The sequence below is a fragment of the Adiantum capillus-veneris genome, chromosome 12 (assembly GCF_014529385.1).
Source record: "Adiantum capillus-veneris isolate H3 chromosome 12, ASM1452938v2, whole genome shotgun sequence".
NCBI classification, from domain to species: Eukaryota; Viridiplantae; Streptophyta; class Polypodiopsida; order Polypodiales; family Pteridaceae; genus Adiantum; species Adiantum capillus-veneris.
Window position 1 is genome coordinate 117,712,295 of NC_140942.1, and position 21,429 is coordinate 117,733,723.

Sequence of the window (21,429 nt, forward strand, 5' to 3'; positions counted from 1 at the left end):
TTTGAGGAGGGTCGGCCTCACAAAATATAGCCCTCTATGTTGTGTCAATGTAAATTTATGCTTGTCTTGAATGTCTTTGCCACTAATTGATTGATTAGTTAGTGAAATCGTTATCATATTAGTCAATTGCAAGCTACAATTAGTCACATATCGTATCAACTTTGATGTGGATGTCAACATCATCATCGCTCTCTCAACCATTGCACCTTGTTGCACTAAGAAGATGCTCTTATGTGCTTGTCTTATGGAGAGACGTAGGCAAGGATACTCCCCTATCCTAGACTTTATAGTATGGGAGCTCAAATTCAATGAAAGTGCTCCTACTTGGGTGGAAGTATCAAGAACACCAAAGCATGCTACACAAACTGAGCATGGTGGAATGGATATGCATGGATTAGAAGCATAGCAACATGGTCCTATATTTATTTGCGGATTATCGTCGGTAGCCTCCCCAGGAGTTATAGTGCTATCTATAGTAAGGGAGTGAATTGCTTCGTAGTCATCACCATTCCAAGTAACATAACACATCCTTGAATACCCACGAGCACTTTACAATGCTATCTATAGTAAGGGAGTGAATTGCTTCGTAGTCATCACCAATGCAAGTAACATAACACATCCTTGAATACCTACCTGTATTGAGTATTAACCGCTCTAGGAGAAAACCTTGAGACTGGCAATGCTTTGGTCTAATTGCATGCCAAATGTCGTAGATTCATCCAAATACCAAAAGTTGTTTACCATGCTTCCTATTTGGAACGTCAGCTCTCAAGAGTATATTGATTGTAGGATATGCTCAATTGACCTACGTTGTGTTTTTTCTTTTTCTTTTTTTTTGGGCGGCATATCATGCGAGCACGTAATGCATTCATTATGATCTTCTCAACCCATGTCTAGAAAACTTTTACTACTAACGAAATCTGTCGACTTCTAATTTTTCATTCTTGCGAGGTTTGAATGATTGATCATTCGTATGCACATGTTTTGAGGTCAATTTTCGACAAAAATTTCAGGTATATTACTGCCCTTCCATGGGAGCATTCACTATGGTGATTTACTTCATGAATGTGACTTGAATTGAACGGTTTACATGTAATTGTGGTAGAGGAAGAGCTCCTAGAGGGTTGGAAGAATCCCAAAAGAGAGGTTTTGAACCGAAGCCGTGCTCACCGATCGATAGAGAGAGGAAGCAAGCATCGCTGGCGAACTAGTTACGTTTCATTGCTGAAGCAGAAGCCCTCTTTGAAGTGCAGAGAGCGACAGAGGGAGCAAGAGAGGGAGACAGAGATCTGCGTGTGTGCTTCGTCATGGCCGCGCTTCAGTATTTGGAGACACAGCGGGAGGCTCAGCCAGAGCTCGCAGAATGGTACACTTCTCTCGCCGATCTCTATCAGCGCAAGCTCTGGCATCAGCTGACTCTGAAGCTTGAACAATTTGTCGGCCTTCCTGTCTTCCAAGTAAGACATTTTTTCACTATATGATTTTGTTTTTAACAGACTCTTGGTTTTTACATGTGCAATCTGTGTGCATCTGCATGTGACGATGAAGACGAAGAAGAAGAAGAAGAAAACCGAACAGAGAGAGAGAGAGAGAGAGAGAGAGAGAGAGAGAGAGAGAGAGAGAGGATTTTTGGGAGAATGCTGTGGGGGAAAGATGCATGTTAAGAGGATTCTTGATAGTGTAGAAGGTTGTGTGATTCTAAACTGGAGAGTACTTCTCAAGAAATTGAGCTAGAGGGCACCATGGGTTATTCTTTTGTTTCATGTGAATGCATAGTTTACAGCTAAATTTTGTAGCTTTTTAGAGGAGTTTTGTTTCCTTTTTGTCTACATCCGTGAATGCTAGTTCTCAATTCGCAAGTTTGAATCATGCTGTGCTCTCTAAGTATTCCATTCCTTGGGGTTTTCCCTTGTTCACAAATCTATGTGGTGCATGCACATATAAGACGGGACTTCACATTTGCTCTTCTAAGTCATACTTTTATGAAGGTTTTTTGAAAGTGTCTTAAGTTATGAAAAGTTTTCAGTTCGGTGGCCATCATAGTTACTACGAAATTGAAGTGGGTACTGAAATGGCTCTTACAAGTGAAATAGAGACACCCATCAATCCAAAATGGAAATGGGGTTAGAAACTCCACGTGATGATATAGTGTGCGCGCACATTTGTGTGGACGCGCATGAGAGAGAAGGCACATTATTAAAAAAAGGCATTAAAAAATACCATTGGTGGACATGGAAGCTCTCTCTCTTTCTCTCTCTCTCTCCTCGTTAAAAGTTTTTTAGTCACCATAGAGATGCCATGTGGCAAGGCTCACTGTGTCCAAACACTTCCCAGTTTCATGTAAAACGAACAACATTGTTTCCTGTTTCAAGGCCTTGAAATGATGTTCTCTGATGGGTTATTTGATGCGGAAGCATGCTTCCTAATCACCAGTGGCTTAGCATTAGGCTATGGAGGGTGAAGCCTTAGCTTGGCCATGGTGTTAGGATTAGGGTTAGAGAGATGCAAATCTAAATATCATCCGTATGCCTCACATTTCTCTTTTAGCTAAGTACGGTGTCATTTGCTCTCAACTATTTAGATTTTCTCGTCTTTGTTCTAGTAAATGTGCTTTTGTTGTTCAATTTTGCCATTTTATTTCTTTACTCGTTGAGAAAGGATTCTCATTCAAAAGAATCATTCGTTCATTTTTGCATCGTAGTAAGTTTATTTTTAATGTTTCATAATCAATAGTAAATTAAATAAAAGTGGGGAGCTTAAAGGGCCACTTATTGTTTGACTTAGTAACACACTATTTTGTTGTTTTGATCTCTAGCGCTTCTAGTATTTTTACTCTAGCTTGACAAATGCTAGCCTTTATCATGGCTGTGTATGTCCATCACCTTCGAAGGGTGATAGAAACTTAGCTCGTTGGTTTTGTAGAGTACGTTCAAAGCATGAATGACCTCTATACAAACTTGCACCTACTCTTGGGCATTGGCGACATGAGTAGGGATGTCATAGCTGTTGTCCAAGCTATGCATGATAAAGGTGTTAATCTTATTATTCTTGTTTGGACAAGCAGCGAAGTTGAGGTCACATATTGTCAACTTTGGATCTTTGTACTTCTTAGGTTATTTGGAGCTTCTTGTTTGTAGGTTTGTAGTAGTCATAGCAGCTACAAAAGGCGGTTTTTAAATAGAGTACAAAACGGGATGTTTTAAAACGTTCAGTACGTTGGTTTGTTAAAAGACGGGGGCATTTGTGTACACTGTAAAGAATGGAAATGATCATTGAGTGAGCAATGGGTTTAGGGTTTTTAGATGTCAACTTTCCATTTAATTAAGTGCAACATTTGACTTCAATAAAGTATATACCTCTGGAGAGGGGATTCCCATGTAAAAAAATACATATCAGGCCATTTTAGTCATAAACAAAAAGTTACCATTTTGGCAATTTGAATACTTCTAAAAAAATATATGTGAAAAAAACCGACATACTTAATTTTGATCCTTGAAAAATACGTCTAGTGCGGGTATTAAACGTCCCGTATAAAATGTCTCGTTCCGTACCTTAGCTGCTATGGTAGTGGTATTTATTTTTCGATTTCGTATTTAGCTTACTTTAGGACTTAGGAATTTGTTCCTTCAAAAGTTGTGTGAAGTTTGATTTCTAGGATTAAATGTCTTATACTTTTATGTTTATAGTTGAGTACTTGTTTTAAGTTTTAGCCAAGTAAGCTACGTCAACTTATTTTGCGCAATCCTTTTCAAAAAACATTTTTAAGTTAATAATGTTTTGTTTTATCTAGTTTTGTTTCATAGCAAATAAAGCGATTTAGTTTTTTTTTCCTTTTCTTGTGTCCCTTGCTTTTATAGTTTTATGAGTGCTTTATTTCCTCTTATAATTCATGAGTTCAGACTATTCTAAACTTATGAAAGTATATATATATATATATATATATATATATATATATATATATATATTAGGGTTAGGCTATGCCAAGAGCAAGACTATAAAGAGAGAGTATAGACACAATGATAATGCTCAAAGTGAAATGCTTCATTAGAAAATAGCTTCTAATATAAGGTTAGTGCTTTACAATCATTGGCTAGAGAGGTTGCACCCTCTTGCTAGTGGACCATGTCATCATTTGTCTCTTCCTAGGTGGCTAGAGGGCATTCCCATATGGTGCCACAAGTTGGGCTTACCCTAACAATCGCCCCCTTAAGCCAAACTTGGGGTTTTACAAAGACTTCATGTGTTTTGTTTATATGGTTGACACATAGGTTTCCCACAGATAAGGTATTGTTGCACATAGCACAAAAGGTATGCACTCACACAAACTCACAAATTTGCCTCTCCTAGACACAAACATCAGGGTGTAGGCATACACACAAGCCTCTCCTCGCACAAAAGGGTAAGCACACAAGTCTCCCAAATACAAGGGTAGACACACAAAGCTTCCCTCATTTGAAGCTTCCCTATCACAAATGAGGGTGACACACAACTGAGTGCACATAGATTCACATTGTTATTCTTGTTTGTAGTTTGGAGGAATTTCTCTTCCACACAAATCTACAACACTTGTTGTATTTTGTTGTCCTTGCCATATCTTGATCTTGTTGTTGTTGTAGCTACATCTTCATGTTGTTGGTTTTATGTGTCAAGGTTGCATCAGTACGTATGTACCTTACCTTTCCGTATGGTACAATCGTACGGTACGGTAAGGGACGTACGGTACGGTTCCGTACAATGCTGCAGTAAAAAAAATGCTGAATGTGTAGCGTTAGAGTGCCGACCTGGAACGCGAGCCGATTTGGGGCTTTTTGGTGGTCTGGAATGCTAATAGGCTAATAGCCCAAGGCTGTATGCCTTATACTTACTGCACGTAAGTTTCTAGGAGCAACAGAGACTGTAGAGAAGTTCACAGACAGGACTCGGGAGTCGTTTCCCGCGTAGAAAGGTAAGCTCGCTCTCTTTCTTGCCCCTCCCACTCTTTCTCCTTACGTTGTGCGTACTCTTCGCGACACCTCTCCCTCTATTTCTCATCTGTTTGCACTCTTCGCAGAAATTCATCATGCCACGCAAGACCAACCCCAACTGGCAGCTCCATACTAATGTGTTGAGCGTAGTCACGACCGCTTCCTTGCAAGGTTTCGATACGCGCTTATGGCAATGCAAGTATTGCGGGATCCAACACACCAGTACCATAACGCGAGTCAAGAGGCACTTAACCGGCATTGGGTGCACTGATCAGATTGGTGCCTGTGAAAAAAATACCATAGCCCTTGAGGGAGCAACTCATTGAGGAGTATTTTTCGGGAGGTGCATCTATAGTGCAGGGTACTCCCAGCATGCAGGATGCTTTACACGACGCTTTTGTTGGAGACTTGGAGAGTCTGGGTGTTAGGTGCAGCGGAATGAATGTTTGCGCTTTGCTCAAGATGAGTGCTCCGAATTGTGCTCAAGGTTCCTTTTATTCTTATGGAAGGGAGAGCCTTCCGTTCTTAATGAGAGAATGCTATGATCACAAACAAAGTGAATGGACACTGTGCGTGCAAGTGTATGAGACTGAGAGATAGAGAGAGAAGAGAGATACGACACCAGAGACGTTGTAAAACCCTCCTCCGAAGGCCCTACTCTCGTCGGCTAGAGTGGTCTACTTATGATTGCACAATATGGTACAAATGGAATGCATGGACTGATGCAAGTCTAGAGTATGTCGACGATGACGATGGTGATGACGAAGTCGACACTAGGGCTGAAATCTGCCATCTTGCTACTGCTGTCCAAAAACGCTATGGGCTGAAATCTGCGACTAGTCCAAAAACGCAGATTTAGGGGCTGTTTTCTGTGGGTCTTTGACGTTGAAAATCTATAGGTTTAGGACTGAAAACTGATGGTCTATCCGGGCTGAATCTGCTACTCTTGGAGGGCTGAATCTGCAACTACTTCATTGCTGAAAATCGCTGCATTGCTGTGGGTGGTATCTGTTGAAAACGCTAGTCATGGGCTCCCAAAAACGCTAGGTATACTGATGATAAAAACGCCAGGTGCTGTGGGATGCTGCAGGGAGATCTGATGCAAAAACGCTATCTGCTCGGACATGCTGGCGAGGGTGCAGATGCTGAAAACGCCAGACTGAGATGCTTTACAAAAACGCTAGTGGAAGGGGGATCTGCTACTTGGAGGGAATCCACCAAGGCTTGGTCTTGCTGAGAAGTTGCCTGCTGAGCTTGGCTCCTGTTGCCTCTTCTACCAAATAGTGCTAGCTCTAGTTTGCTTATATACAAACTTAGCAAAATTGCCCTACCTACTTTTGTTGGAAAGTCACTTAAAAATAATAAGTGAAAAATACCAAAAATAGGTAAAATAGGCTAAATGCACTGGAAAATTTCCCTGATGGAATCTGATGGATTCTGGTGGGAATATCGATGATCATGCTGTGTGCAACCAAAGGATATGCATCTATACTAAGTGACTGGGCATGCACGGTCTAGGAATAGACTCACAAAAGTGTCAGATCACTTCTAAATCTAGATTGATTGGACTGACTGAACCCTGATCATGCTGTAGCTTGTCCACGGACACATAGGGTTGGATGTGGCACGTGACATCCCCTCCTTTTCAAAGTGAGGTACTGGTACCGAACTATATGGCGTCAAGGGAGATCGCCAATAGCATCCGGAATCCTGGAAGGGACAAGGACTCTTCGCCGGCCCACTCTGATGTGTGGGTCGTGCGGTACTTGAACTTCATAAAGGTCTGCAATGCTTGCTTCTTTGGGCCGCGCCGAAAGCGACACAAAGTCTTCTGTGGCTCCTTCGATGCTTCAACTTTGTCGAGTGTCATGCTTCTTTCTTCTTTAAGAATCTCCATGGTTGAAAATTCCTGAAACTGCTTCCAACACCAAAACATGATCATACCTATTCCATGTAAAGTGAGTGGAAAAAATCTTGTCCTTCTCAAAGACTATGCATGCAATGTAGAAGAACAAAAAGACGGAATGCCAAACTGTTCACGACACACACGCAAACAATGAGATCGGATCTTGTTCTTGTGATCAAAATCAATCAACTGTGGCAATTCACAACGGAAATGCCCATGCTTGATGCTCATACTTTCACGTGCTCTTTCTACAAATGTGTCATGTCAAGGAAGAGACATGGTATGTGACGTCCTTGAATGCATACTTTTCAGCTTTCATGAACAATCCGCATACATTCGTGCTCATTCGTGAAAGAAACGTGCTCAACGTACAATGCAATGCCTAGGAAAAGGGATCACATAAAGACGTTGACGAAAATACAGGAAACGATCACGAATGAAACACTCGTACAATGCGTGCTGACAAATCGGTTCTTTGGACCTAGGCGCGAGAGCCAAGATCGGTTCTTCCTGAATGATCGAATCGTCCTGTGGGGGTTCTTTGGACCTCGACTCGAAAGCCAAAATCGATTCTTCGCGATTGATCGAATCTACAACGAGGTTAGCTTCGCTAGAAAAAGCATCCACTAACACATCATCCTTCTTGTGAACAATGTTAGGTGCAGCGGAATGATTGTTTGTGCTTTGCTCAAGATGAGTGCTCCGAACTGTGCTCAAGGTTCCTTTTGTTCTTATGGAAGGGAGAGCTTTCCGTTCTTAATGGAAAATGCTATGATCACAAACTAAGTGAATGGACACTTTGCGTGCAAGTGAATGAGACTGAGAGATAGAGAGAAGAGAGATACGACACCAGAGACGTAAAACCCTCCTCCGAAGGCCCCACTCTCGTCAGCGAGAGTAGTCTACTTATGATTGCACAATCTGGTACAAATGGTATGCAAGTGACTGATGCAAGTCTAGGCTATGTCGGTGACGACGACGACGACGACTTTAGGGTTGAAATCTGTGGTCTTCTATCTGCTGTCCATAAAAACGCTATGGCTGAAAATCTGGGACTGTTTTCGGTGGCTGAAAATGACTGTTTTGGCTGCGTTTTTGAGGGTTGAAAATGGGGAACTTCTGCAATGGCTATGGCTGAATCTGCTGCTGTATGGAATGCTGAAAACGATGCTGCAAATGCTTCACTTCAGGCTGAAAATGAAAACACTGGCAGATCTTAAAATTGCTAGCAAAAACGCTAGGGGTCTGGGCATGTGGCGATGTCTGCAAAGCTGAAAAACGCCAAGGCTCGAAGGGGTGCTGATGAAGACCAAAACGCTAGGGCTGAGTGTAGGTGATGATGAAGACCAAAAACGCCAATGGGTGCCGAGGGTACTGCGGGGTTCTTGCTGAGAAGAGGCCTGTTGAGCGGGGAGCTCCTGTTGCTTCTTCTGCCATTGAGTGCTAACTTGGGTTTGCTTATATACAAACTTAGCAAAATTGCCCTATTTACTTTTGTTGGAAAGTCACTTAAAAATAATAAGTGAAAAATGTCAAAAATAGGGAAAATAGGCTGAATGCACTGGAAAATTCCCCTAACTGATTCTAATGGATTCTGATGGGAATACTGATGATCATGCTGTGTGCAACCAGAGGATATGCACCTATACTAAGTGACTGGGCATGGACGGTCTACGAATAGACTCACAAAAGTGCCAGATCACTTCTAATCTAGACTGATTGGACTGACTGAACCCTGATGATGCTATAGCTTGTCCACGGACACATAGGGTTGGATGTGTCACGTGACATCCCCTCCTTTTGAAAGTGAGATACTGGTAGCAAACTGTATTGCGTCGAGGGAGATCGCCAATAGCATCCGGAATCTTGGAAGGGACTCTTCGCCGGCCCACTCTAATGTGTGGGTCGTGCGGTACTTGAACTTCATAAAGGTCTGCAACGCTTGCTTCTTTGGGCCGCACCTAAAGCGACACAAAGGGTTCTGAGTTTCCTTCAATGCTTCAACTTCGTCGAGAGTCATGCTTCTTTCTTCTTCAAGAATCTCCATGGCTGAAAATTCCTGAAACCATTTCCAACACAAAAACATGAATATACCGATTCCATGTAAAGTGAGTGGAAAAAATATTGTCTTCCTCAAAGACTGTGCATGCAATGTAGATGAACCAATAGATGGAGTGCCAAACCGTTCACCACATACACGCAAACAATGAGATCGAATATTTCTCTTATGATCGAGAGCAATCAACTGTGGCAATGCACAATGGAAATGCCCATGCTTGGTGCTCATACTTTCATGTGCTCTGTCTACAACTGTGTCGTGCCAAGGAAGAGACATGGAATATGACTTCCTTGAATGTATACTTTTCAGCTTTTCATGAAAAATCCGCATACATCTGTGCTCATTCATGAGTGAAACGTGCTCAACGTACAATATGTCATGCCTAGGAAAAGGGATCACATAAAGACACTGACTAAAATACAGGAAACAATCACGAATGAAACACTCGAACAATGCGTGCGTATCAATCATGCGAACACATAATACTTCCTGGGAGGGTTCTTGGGACCTAGGCTCGAGAGCCAAGATCGGTTCTTCCTGAACGATTGAATCGTCCTGTTGGGGTTCTTTGGACCTCGACTCGAAAGCCAAGATCGGTTCATCGTGATTGATCGAATCTACAACGAGGTTAACTTTGGTAGAAAAAGCATCCACTAACACATCATCCTTGTGAACAATCACATCATCTTCATGCAAATCATCATGCTCGTGAGAAATCACATCGTGATTATGCAAATCATCATGCTTGTGAGAAATCACATCTTGATCATGCAAATCATCATGCTTGTCATTCAAATCATCATGCAAATCATTGTCATTCAATTCCTCATCATGCTTCACACAATCATGCAAATCCTATGTGTCATGCTTGGGAGAAGAAGAGACTGAGAGAGTCTCCTTTCCCCAAATCTCGTGCATTTGTGCCTGAACTTGAGAATAGAGTCGCCATAACTCTTTGTTTTGTCGGTCGCTCTGTTCTTGTATTGCTTTCAAGTCGTATTGACGCTGTATGGTTGCCATTCCTTCTTTGTAGTCACGATCTATGGCTGCCCTTTGTTCCTAGGCCTTTCTTTCTGCATCTTTTTCTACATGTCTGCGTTCCATGTCTGCTTTTCTTTCTGCGTTTCGTGCTTCGCGTTCTAAATTCTGTTTCAGAAACAATTGCTCCAAAGCCTCCATAGGAGTTAGTGCAATCCTTGGCGTAGATGTGGAAAGGGGAGGGTCGGAAAAACCTCCTGGTGGGGAAAATTATTCTTCGCCTCTCTCATGCTCATCACCTCCAAGCGAAGTATCCATGCCGCTTTGAGTGATGACCATTCTGAAGTAGTGGGTTCTTGTGGTCTTGGGTTCTTAAGTTCATGAGGAACTTGGCATCTTGAGTTCTTAAGTTCACGAGGAACTTGGGTCTTGGGGGTCTTGGTTCTTGGGTTCTTGAGGTATTCTTTCGCTTGCAAACCGTGTTTGAGAAGGATCTTTTCTTCACTTGAGTTCTACTCTTTTCCGCGGGCCCACCCCTTGGCGGCCTTGCGCTCACACCAAGGTTGCTTTTTCCCGCCTCATGTCGATTGGCCGGCCGCTAAGTGCACGGTCCGCTCTCAATGAGTGAAAAGAGGCACAAGGGGAGGATGGACAAGCCCTTCTTTCTTGGGATTCCTGTCACTCTTCAAAAACACGATTAGGAATCGACACGCCCAAGCGAACTTGGGTTCGTGCGACCGCAAAAAGCAAAAAAAATCTTGTGATTCTTGTGGTTCTTTCCTTGAGTGATACATAACACTGCCAAAGCTCTGATACCAATGTTAGGTGCAACGGAATAATTGTTTGCGCTTTGCTCAAGATGAGTGCTCCGAACTGTGCTCAAGGTTCCTTTTGTTCTTATGGAAGGGAGAGCCTTCCGTTCTTAATGGAAAATGCTATGATCACAAACAAAGTGAATGGACACTTTGCGTGCAAGTGAATGAGACTGAGAGATAGAGAGAAGAGAGATACGACACCAGAGACGTAAAACCCTCCTCTGAAGGCCCCACTCTCGTCAGCGAGAGTGGTCTACTTATGATTGCACAATCTGGTACAAATGGTATGCAAGTGACTGATGCAAGTCTAGGCTATGTTGGTGACGACGACGACGACTTTAGGGTTGAAATCTGTGGTCTTCTATCTGCTGTCCATAAAAACGCTATGGCTGAAAATCTGGGCTGTTTTCGGTGGCTGAAAATGACCGTTTTGGCTACGTTTTGAGGGCTGAAAATGGGGATCTTCTGCAATGGCTATGGCTGAATCTGCTGCTGTATGGAATGCTGAAAACGTTGCTGCAAATGCTTCACTTCAGGTTGAAAATGAAAACGTTGGCAGATCTTGAAATCGCTAGCAAAAACGCTAGGGGTCTGGGCATGTGGCGATGTTTGCAAAGCTGAAAAACGCCAAGGCTCGAAGGGGTGCTGATGAAGACCAAAACGCTAGGCCCTGAGTGTAGGCGATGATGAAGACCAAAAACGCCAATGGGTGCTGAGGGTACTGCGGGGTTCTTGCTGAGAAGAGGCCCGTTGAGCAGGGAGCTCCTGCTGCTTCTTCTGCCATTTAGTGCTAACTTGGGTTTGCTTATATACAAACTTAGCAAAATTGCCCTACCTACTTTTGTTGGAAAGTCACTTAAAAATAATAAGTGAAAAATGTCAAAAATAGGGAAAATAGGCTAAATGCACTGGAAAATTCCCCTAATTGATTCTAATGGATTCTAATGGGAGTACTGATGATCATGCTGTATGCAACCAGAGGATATGCACCTATACTAAGTGACTGGGCATGCACGGTCTACGAATACTCACAAAAGTGCCAGATCACTTCTAATCTAGACTAACTGGACTGACTGAACCCTAATCATGTTGTAGCTTGTCCACGGACACATAGGGTTGGATGTGTCACGTGACAAACAATCACATCCTTTTCATGCAACTCATCATGCTTGTGAGAAATCACATCTTGATAATGCAAATCATCATGCTTGTCATTGTCATCCAAATCATCATGCAAATCCTGTGTGTCATGCTTTGGAGAAAAAGAGACTGAGAGAGTCTCCTTCTCATGAATCCGTTCAATCTTGTCTTGCATATTAGCAATGAGAGATGGAGAATGAACAATGTCCTCTCCATGAATGACAATGGGAGAATCACTTTTGGCATTGAGAGTGGAAATGTTAGCCTCCCAATCAATGAGAGGGTTAGTATCATGAAACCATCGAATGTCCAAAATCATATCACATCCTGAGAGAGGAGAGACAACAAATCTTCTGGTGAAGGCAGCTTGTTGAATTGCAAGCAACACATCAAGGCACTCCTCCGTGATGAGAGCGTCCATACCGGGAACAAAGCTAGAGACCTCGATAGGAGATCTCTGACTAACTTCTAGGCGGGCTCTCTCAACAAGAGAGGGACTAATCACATCATGCATACTACCTGGGTCAAACAATATGACAAAACATTGCCCCGTCATATGACCATAACATTTAATGAGAGAATCATCAATGGGAGGGTCATGAGAAACTTGGGGCACATTCGTGTTATCATTAATTGCATTGACAGAGGCAGTGGGTTCTGTGGATTCTTTAGATTCATTCAATTCAAGCTTAGGACATGTTCTTTTTATGTGACCCTTAATGTGACAATGAAAACAACGACCTTCTTTAGAATAAGTGCTTTGCTCTTCCGACGTGATGTATCCTCCTACAATTCCTTGTGCTACCTTTTAATCTGGAGTAAGCTTAGGTTTAGCAATTGTGTTAGCCTTACCCTTAGATTCATTGGAAGAATTCTTTTTTGAGAGACTGTTGGAAGATTGGTTAGAAGAGTTACCATTCTTACCGTTCTTACCATGGTGAGGATTCTGAGAAGTCTGCGAGGTACTTGTGGAAGTCTTGTTCTCCTTAGGCTTTCCCTTGTTGTGCTTCATCTCCTGTGCGAGAGCAATCGCTACCGCCTTGTTGAGATCGATTGGATTGAGCACCTCGACATTGTACTTGATATACTCGTCCAATCCATAAAGGAATGCCTCCTTGCGTTCATCATTCGACTTGCGTAATTGGGTACCTAGCTGCAAAACACGATTTGAAAAAGACATAACCAGCATACCATTTTGCTTGAGAGCGTGCCAATCGTCCTTCAATCGTGCGAGGTACTGAGGTGGCATAAACCGCGCCTTGAGCTTGTCTTGGAAATCAGCCCAATTGAAGGAAAGGGGCGTGAGTTCGTCGGCTTCCTCTAGGTGTGCGGCTAACTGTGCCTCTTGCCATGCTTGGTACCAATTAATGGCATCACCGGCAAGGTACATGGTTGTCGTCAAAACTTTGCTATTTCCTGTCTTCTTAGTTGTCGCAAAATCAGCATTAAATTGATGCAACCAAGAATGAATAACCGTAGCATCCATCTTACCATCATACTTACTGAAAGTCAACTTCTTTGTGACTGGATGGTTGGAATCCGCATCGTGGCTTGCGCCACTTGAGGAACTCCCACGATCTTTGGCTGGTTCGGATTTCGAGGCAAGTACTTGTCGAATCAATTCTTGAGTACGTATTTCTCTTTGAGCCTCACGCTCGATCTCCAAAGCCACTCTTTGAGCTTCACGCTCGGCCACCAAGGCCACCTTTTGAGCTTCACGCTCGGCCTCCAAGGCTGCGCTTCGTGTTGCCGCTTCTTCCTTTCTTTCTTTTCCTTCGTCGCGTTCGCGTTCCAAAGCAATGTGATTTGCTTCTTGTTGTGCCAACGCAATTCGATTCGCTTCTTGTTGTTGGGCCATCATGTTCATGCGAGTCTCTTCTTGTTTGGCCATCATGTCCATTATTTGCTTGACCATTGCCTCCATAGGGTTTGGTACACTTTGTGGCGTAGATGGCGAAGAGGGAGGGTCGGAAAAATCTCTTGGTGGGGAAAATTCTTTGTCGCCTCTCTCATGCTCATCACCTGTTTGCGAAGTATCCATTCCACTATGATCTTTGGTTCTTAAGTTCATGAGGAACTTGGGTTCTTGAGGGTCTTGGGTTCTTGGGTGCTTGAGGTTCTTGAGGTTCTTGAGGGTCTTGAGGTTTTCTTTCGCTTGCAAACCGCGTTTGAGAAGGATCTTCTCTTCACCCGAGTTCTACTCCTTTCTGCGGGCGCACCCCTTGGCAGCCTTGCGCTCACACCAAGGTTGCTTTTTCCCACCTCACGTCGATTGTCCGGTCGCTAAGTGCACGGTCCGCTCTCAATGAGTGAAAAGAGACACAAGGGGAGGTTGGACAAGCCCTTCTTTCTTGGGATTCCTGTTACTCTTCAAAAACAAGATTAGGAATCGACACGCCCAAGCGAACTTGGGTTCGTGCGACCGCAACAAGCAAAAAAAATCTTGTGATTCTTGTGGTTCTTTCCTTGAGTGATACAGAACACCGCCAAAGCTCTGATACCAATGTTAGGTGCAGCGGAATGAATGTTTGCGCTTTGCTCAAGATGAGTGCTCTGAAATGTGCTCAAGGTTCCTTTTATTCTTATGGAAGGGAGAGCCTTCCGTTCTTAATGAGAGAATGCTATGATCACAAACAAAGTGAATGGACACTGTGCGTGCAAGTGTATGAGACTGAGAGATAGAGAGAGAAGAGAGATACGACACCAGAGACGTTGTAAAACCCTCCTCCGAAGGCCCTACTCTCGTCGGCTAGAGTGGTCTACTTATGATTGCACAATCTGGTACAAATGGAATGCATGGACTGATGCAAGTCTAGAGTATGTCGACGATGACAACGGTGATGACGAAGTTGGCACTATGGCTGAAATCTGCAATCTTGCTATTGCTGTCCAAAAACGCTATGGGCTGAAATCTGTGACTAGTTCAAAACTGCTGATTTAGGGGCTGTTTTCTGTGGGTCTTTGACGCTGAAAATTTGCAGGTTTAGGGCTGAAAACTGAGGTTTCTTTAGGCTGAAAACTGATGCTCTATCCGGGCTGAATCCGCTACTCTTCGAGGGCTGAATCTGCAACTACTTCATTGCTGAAAATTGTTGCATTGCTGTGGGTGATATCTGCTGAAAACGCTAGTCATGGGCTCCTAAAAACACTAGGTATACTGATGACAAAAACGCCAGGTGCTGTGGGATGCTATGGGGAGATCTGATGCAAAAACGCTATCTGTTAAGACATGCTGGCGAGGGTGCAGATGCTGAAAACGCCAGATTGAGATGCTTTGCAAAAACGCTAGTGGAAGGGGGATCTGCTGCTTGGAGCAAATCCACCAAGGGAATCCACCAAGGCTTGGTCTTGCTGAGAAGTTGCCTGCTGAGCTTGGCCCTGTTGCCTCTTCTGCCAAATAGTGCTAGCTCTACTTTGCTTATATACAAACTTAGCAAAATTGCCCTACCTACTTTTGTTGGAAAGTCACTTAAATATAATAAGTGAAAAATCCCAGAAATAGGTAAAATAGGCTAAATGCATTGGAAAATTCCCCTGATGGAATCTGATGGATTCTGGTGGGAATACTGATGATCATGCTGTGTGCAACCAGAGGATATGCATCTATACTAAGTGACTGGGCATGCACGGTCTAGGAATAGACTCACAAAAGTGCCAGATCACTTCTAAATCTAGACTGACTGGACTGACTGAACCCTAATCATGCTGTAGCTTGTCCACGGACACATAGGGGTTGGATGTGTCACGTGACACTGGGTATGCAGACAGAGTCCGGGGAAGGTTTGGCTTCCACGCAACCCCTTGCTGGCAGGAAGAGGGCACGTGTTGGTGATGATGATGACACCCTCTTGCCACGTGATACATGTACATTTGACAAACCAAAGCAGACCAGTTTGCCTAGTCGCATCACTTCACAGGCTTGGACTAAAGAGCGTTAGAGGGTGGCAGAGATGGAGATACGTCGCACTATTATTGAGTGCAACATATCTTTCAATGTTTTGCGCACAGATCAATGGAAAAGAATGGTAAAAGCAATTGCACAGGTTGGGCCTATTGACACATGGACCAGTCTATTACACAAAGATGCGGACCACCATGTTAGATGAGCAAAAGGCCTTAATTAAAAAGGCACTTACTCCAGTGAAAGCAGGATGGAAGGAGTTTGGATGCACCATTATCTCAGATGGTTGGGCCGACATTCGCAGACACCACATATTAAATATTCAGTTTCTTGTGTCCTCTTGTTTGGGCACCTATTTCTTGCGTGTTGTGGATGCAAGAAAAGCGAGGGAGAAGATCACAACTGAGTTTATATATGGTCACATCAAAGCAGCGATAGAGGATGTTGGCAAGGAGAATGTTGTGCAGGTGGTGACAGATAATGCGGCAAATTGCAAGGCAATGGGAATGATAGTCGAGGAAAAGTTTCCCGGCGTAGTGCGGACTCCGTGTGCTGCACATTGTTTAGTTTGCTAAGTTTGTATATATAGAAACCTAGCGCTAGCACTTTCTGGCAGAAGAGGCAGCAGGAACCCGGTGTTCATCAGGCAACTTCTCAGAAAGACTCCCCCCCGCGACAACTCTGGCGTTTTCTCTCACCAGAAGGCCTAGCGTTTTTGCATCAGTTCAGCCAGCGTTTTTGCACTTGCAGATTCCCGGCAACAGTAGACAATAGATCAGCCCTTGCGTTAGCAAATTCCCCACAAAAGACATCAGATTCCCAGTGCTAGCAGATTTTCACCGCAAGAACCAAAATCAGCCCTAGCGTTTTTGGTTTGCAGATCAGCCTTTGCGTTTTGAAATTCCATCGCGACAAATTCAGCCCTAGAACCAGCGTTTTCAGTTTTCAGCAGTCAGATACCGCAGTGGAGTTCCCGAACCTCGCAGATCTCACCTTCTCGCAGCAGATCCTTGTTGCACGGTTAGATCCCGCGAAGTTTGCAGTTTCAGCCCGGAAAACGCAGATTTCAGCGTCTGCGTTTTCAGCGCGTCGCCATCGACATCGTCATCGACATAGAGTGAGAATTCAGCAGATAAAGATTTGCAGATTTCAGCCTGTCTCGTCGTCGTCCTCATCGTCGTCGACATCGCCAAGCATTGTAGAGATTTGTGAAATCATAGAAGACGGCTCTCGCCATTGAGAGTGGGGCCCTTGGAGGAGGGTTTGACAACTTTCCGGTGTTGTATTCTTCTCTCTCTATCTCTCAGTCTTAGCACCTTCATTCACAGTGTTTATCCACTTTGTTTGTGATCATTTGCACTCTCTCACTAAAGGAATGGAAGGCTCTCCCTTCCGTAAGTAAAAGGAACCCTTGAGCTCGGTTCAGAGCACTCATCTTGAGCAAAGTTCAACATTCACTTCCACTGCACCTTACATTGGTATTAGAGCTTTGGCAATGTTCTGTATTACTCAAGGAAAGAACCACAAGAACCACATAATTTTTTTTGCTTGTTGCGGTCGCACGTAACCCAAGTCCTCTTGGGCGTGTCGATTCCTAATCGTGTTGTTGAAGAGTGACAGGAAACCCAAGAAAGAAGGGCGTGTCCAGCTTCCCCTTGTATCTCTTTTCACTCATTGAGAGCGGACCATGCACTTAGCGGCCGGCCAATCGACGTGAGGTGGGAAAAAGCAACCTTGGTGTGAGCGCAAGGCCGCCAAGGGGTGCGCCCGCGGAAAAGAGCAGAACTCAAATGAAGAGAAGATCCTTCTCTAACACAGATTGCAAGCGAAAGAAGAACCTCAAGAACCTTGAGACCCGCAAGAACTTGAGAACCCCAAGAACCCAAGTTCCTTGTGAACTTAAGAACCCAAGACCACAAGAACCCACAAGAACCCACGTCTTCAGTGGATGGTCATCACTCGAAGCGGAATGGATACTTCGCTTGGCGCTGATGAGCATGAGAGAGGCGAAGAAGAATTTTCCCCACCAGGAGGTTTTTTCGACCCTCCCCCTTCCCCATCTATGCCAAGGATTGCACTAACTCCTATGGAGGAGTTGAGGCAGTTGTTTATGGAAAGGAAGTTAGAACGCGAAGCAAGAAAAGCAGAAAGAATGGCCGATTTTGAGGGTGAGCGCGATCAAGCACGCTTGGAGGCTGCAGAAAGAAAAGCAGAAATAGAGCGTGAACACGAAGAAAGAATGTCAGCCATAGAGCGTGAGCACGAGCAAGCACGCTTGGAAGCCAAAGCAAGAGAAGCAAAATTGGATCGCGAGAACAAAGAAAGAGAAGCAGAGTTTGATCGCGAGAACAAAGAAAGACAAGTAGCATTTGATCGCGAGAACAAAGCAAGACAAGCAATGAACGACCAACACATGAAAGAGATGTTGTGACTCTTTTCTCAAGTGCTTGCATAGATGCAAGTGCTTTGGGAAAAGGAGACTCTCTCAGTCTCTTCTTCTCCCAAGCATGACACACATGATTTGCATGATAATGATGAGCACGATGATTTGAATGATAATGATAAGCATGATAATTTTAATGACAATGACAAGCATGATGATTTGCATGATGATCGGGATGTGATTTCTCACGAGCATGATGATTTGTATGATCAAGACGTGATTGTTTACAAGGATGATGGTTTAGTTGATGCTTTTTCTAGCGAAGCTAACTTTGTTGTAGATTCGATCAATCACGAAAAATCGATCTTGGCTTTCGAGTCGAGGTCCACAGCACCTCCACAGGCAGATTCGATCGATCACGAAGAACCGATCTTGGCTCTCGAGCCTAGGTCCAAGGAACTCTCATAGAAAGTATTATGTGTACGAATGATTAGTCAGCACGCATTGTACAAGTGTTTCATTCGTGATCGTTTCCTGTATTTTAGTCAGTGTCTTTATGTGATCCCTTTTCCTAGGCATGACATATTGTACGTTGAGCACGTTTCACTCATGAATGAGCACGGATGTATGCGGATTATTCATGAAAAGCTGAAAAGTATGCATTCAAGGAAGTCACATTCCATGTCTCTTCCTTGGCACGACACAGTCGTAGAAAGAGCACAAGAAAGATTGAGCATCAAGCACCGGCATTTCCGTTGTGATTTGCCACAGCTGATTGATTTAGATCAGAAAGAAGAGATTCGATCTCATTGTTTGCATGTGTTTGATGAACGGTTTGACACTTTGTCTATATGTTCATCTACATTGCATGCACAGTCTTTCACGAAGACTAGAATTTTTCCAATCACTTTACATGGAATGGGTATGTTCAAGTTTTTGTGTTAGAAGTGGTTTCAGGAATTTTCAGCCTCGGAGATTCTTGAAGAAGGAAGAAGCATGACTATAGACGAAGTGGAAGCATTGAAGATGACTGTCGCTTTCGGCGCGGCCCAAAGAAGCAAGCGTTGCAGACCTTTATGAAGGTCAAATATCGCATGACCCACGCATCAAAGTGGGCCGGCGAAGAGTCCTTCCTAGGATTCCAGACACTGTTGGCAATTGTTATGAGCACGTATAGAGCTAGAAGAGAGCAAGAGGAGGCGCTTACAATGTACAAGAACTTGGATTTGATGATAAGCTTAATATTGATTACAAGACTTAATACTTTATTAAGAGAGCTAGATACAAGACTTGGATACTTTATTAAGAGAGCTAGATACAAGACTTGCATTACATGACTTGAGTACAAGACAAGGCTTGATTGCAAGGACAAGACTTGAACATAAGAACTAGAAGAGGGATTTTCTCATAGGAGGCTCACAACTGGTGTTGGCAAGATTGAGGGGCTTGTGGCCCAAGACCCCTATTTGCTTGAGGAGGTTACTTGAGGAGGTTAGGACTTTCTAGGTTCTTCTTGAGGAGGTTAGAATCTTCTAGAACCTTCTGGATCCTTCTTCAACTTTCTAGAGCTTTGCAGAAACTTCTAGATTCTTCCGGAATCTTCTCCGAGCTTCTAGAAACTTCCTGACCCTTCTCGTTGTTCTAGAACCTTCTAGATCCTTCTTCAACTTTCTAGAGCTTTCCAGAAACTTCTAGATTCTTTCGGAATCTTCTCCATGCTTCTAGAAACTTCTAGAATGTCCTTGACACTTTTAGAACTTCTAGAATCTTCTAGAGCCTTCTAGTGATGATGTAGGCGATGACATAGGCGATGATGGAGGCAGCGACTGACTCTCAAGCATCCATTACATTACCCCCTCCTCTAGCGATGAGTTCCACGAGAAGCAGTGGTGTTCCTTGAGTTGGGTTTCCATGGATATTGTTGATGGAACTCTTGGACTTTGAGAGATACATGCTGTAGATTGTGTGCTGGTTCCTAGGTTCGTTCACTAACATCATAGCCTTTCCAATGCACCAAGTACTGTAACCTGCCACGCGAAACTCGAGAATCTAGGACTTTCTCGACCTCATATTCGTCATGTCCTTGAATCTCAACCGGAGGAGGTGGTTGTAGGGCTCTTCTTGGGATCTTAGATGTGTGACAGGGTTCTAGGACTGAGACATGAAAGACCGGATGGATTTTCATGGATGAGGGCAATTGGAGTCGATAGGTGAATGGATTGACTTGATGGATAATTTTAAATGGGCCAAGTTTTCGATAATCAAGCTTTTGACAGGGACGAGATGAACGTAGATCACGTCGGAGGATCCACACTTATCCCCTTCTTTGTATTTTGGATGTTGCATGCGATGGAGATCTGCACTTTCCTTATACTTGGATTGAGCTTCTTTGATATGAATTGTAAGTTCTTTGTGAATTGCAGATAATTGTTGTGTAAGATGAATAGCAGTTGGATTCTTGACTTGATAGTGTCTGTGGATATCCTGTTTGGGATGTTGACCATAATTAGCAAAGAATGGAGTGTGATGGGTGGAGGCATGAAAACTGTTATTATAGGAGAATTCTGCTAGCGGTAGGAGCTCGACCCAATTATCCTGGTGATAATTGATAGTACAACGGAGATATTGTTCCAAAACTTGATTTACTCTTTGTGTTTGTCCATCACTTTGTGGATGATTGACTGAGGAGAGGTTGATTTGTACTCCGAGTAGCTTGAATAAGCTTTTCCAAAAGCTAGAGATGAATTGTGGGCCTCGATCAGAAACTATGTCATCCGGTAATCCGTTATAACGATAGATATGCTGTAGAAAGAGTTTGGCCGTACCTTCGCTGGTGATGGTTTGAGTGGTTGGAATGAAGTGTGCCATTTTTGTAAACCGATCCACGACTACTAAAATGGAGTCAAATCCTTGTGACAAGGGTAGCTCTATAATGCAATCCATGGAGATGGATGACCATGGTTTGGTTGGAATGGGCAAGGGATGGAGTAACCCATGAGAACGATGACGAGGAGCCTTTGATCTATTGTAAGTGTCACAAGTGCCTACATACTCCTTGACAAGCTTCCACATTTGAGGCCACCAAAAGTCACGGGAGAGAAGCTCAATTGTCTTATTAACCCCAAAATGCCTTGCTGATGGAAGATCATGCCGTTACTGAAGTACCTCCAAGCGTGTTGGTCCTGGCGGAATATAGAGAAGACCCTTATAGTAAATTAGTCCATCAATTTCTTGAAAATCCTCATTAACCTCTTGTCCTTGTAGTTGTTGTCTAATATTCTGA

At 43.6% G+C, this 21,429-nt stretch overlaps 1 protein-coding gene across 1 annotated transcript in view; it reads left to right on the top strand.

Annotated features, from left to right (window-relative positions):
* The first annotated feature begins 1,138 nt into the window (after positions 1–1,138).
* The window catches only part of LOC147446389 (26S proteasome non-ATPase regulatory subunit 13 homolog B-like), a 79,457-nt gene continuing 59,166 nt past the window's right edge, over positions 1,139–21,429 (top strand). The window contains exon 1 of the mRNA XM_086525630.1: positions 1,139–1,457. Within this exon, the coding sequence (XP_086381756.1) occupies positions 1,308–1,457 (150 nt within the window). The 5' untranslated portion in view covers positions 1,139–1,307. The remainder of the gene's footprint in view (positions 1,458–21,429) is intronic.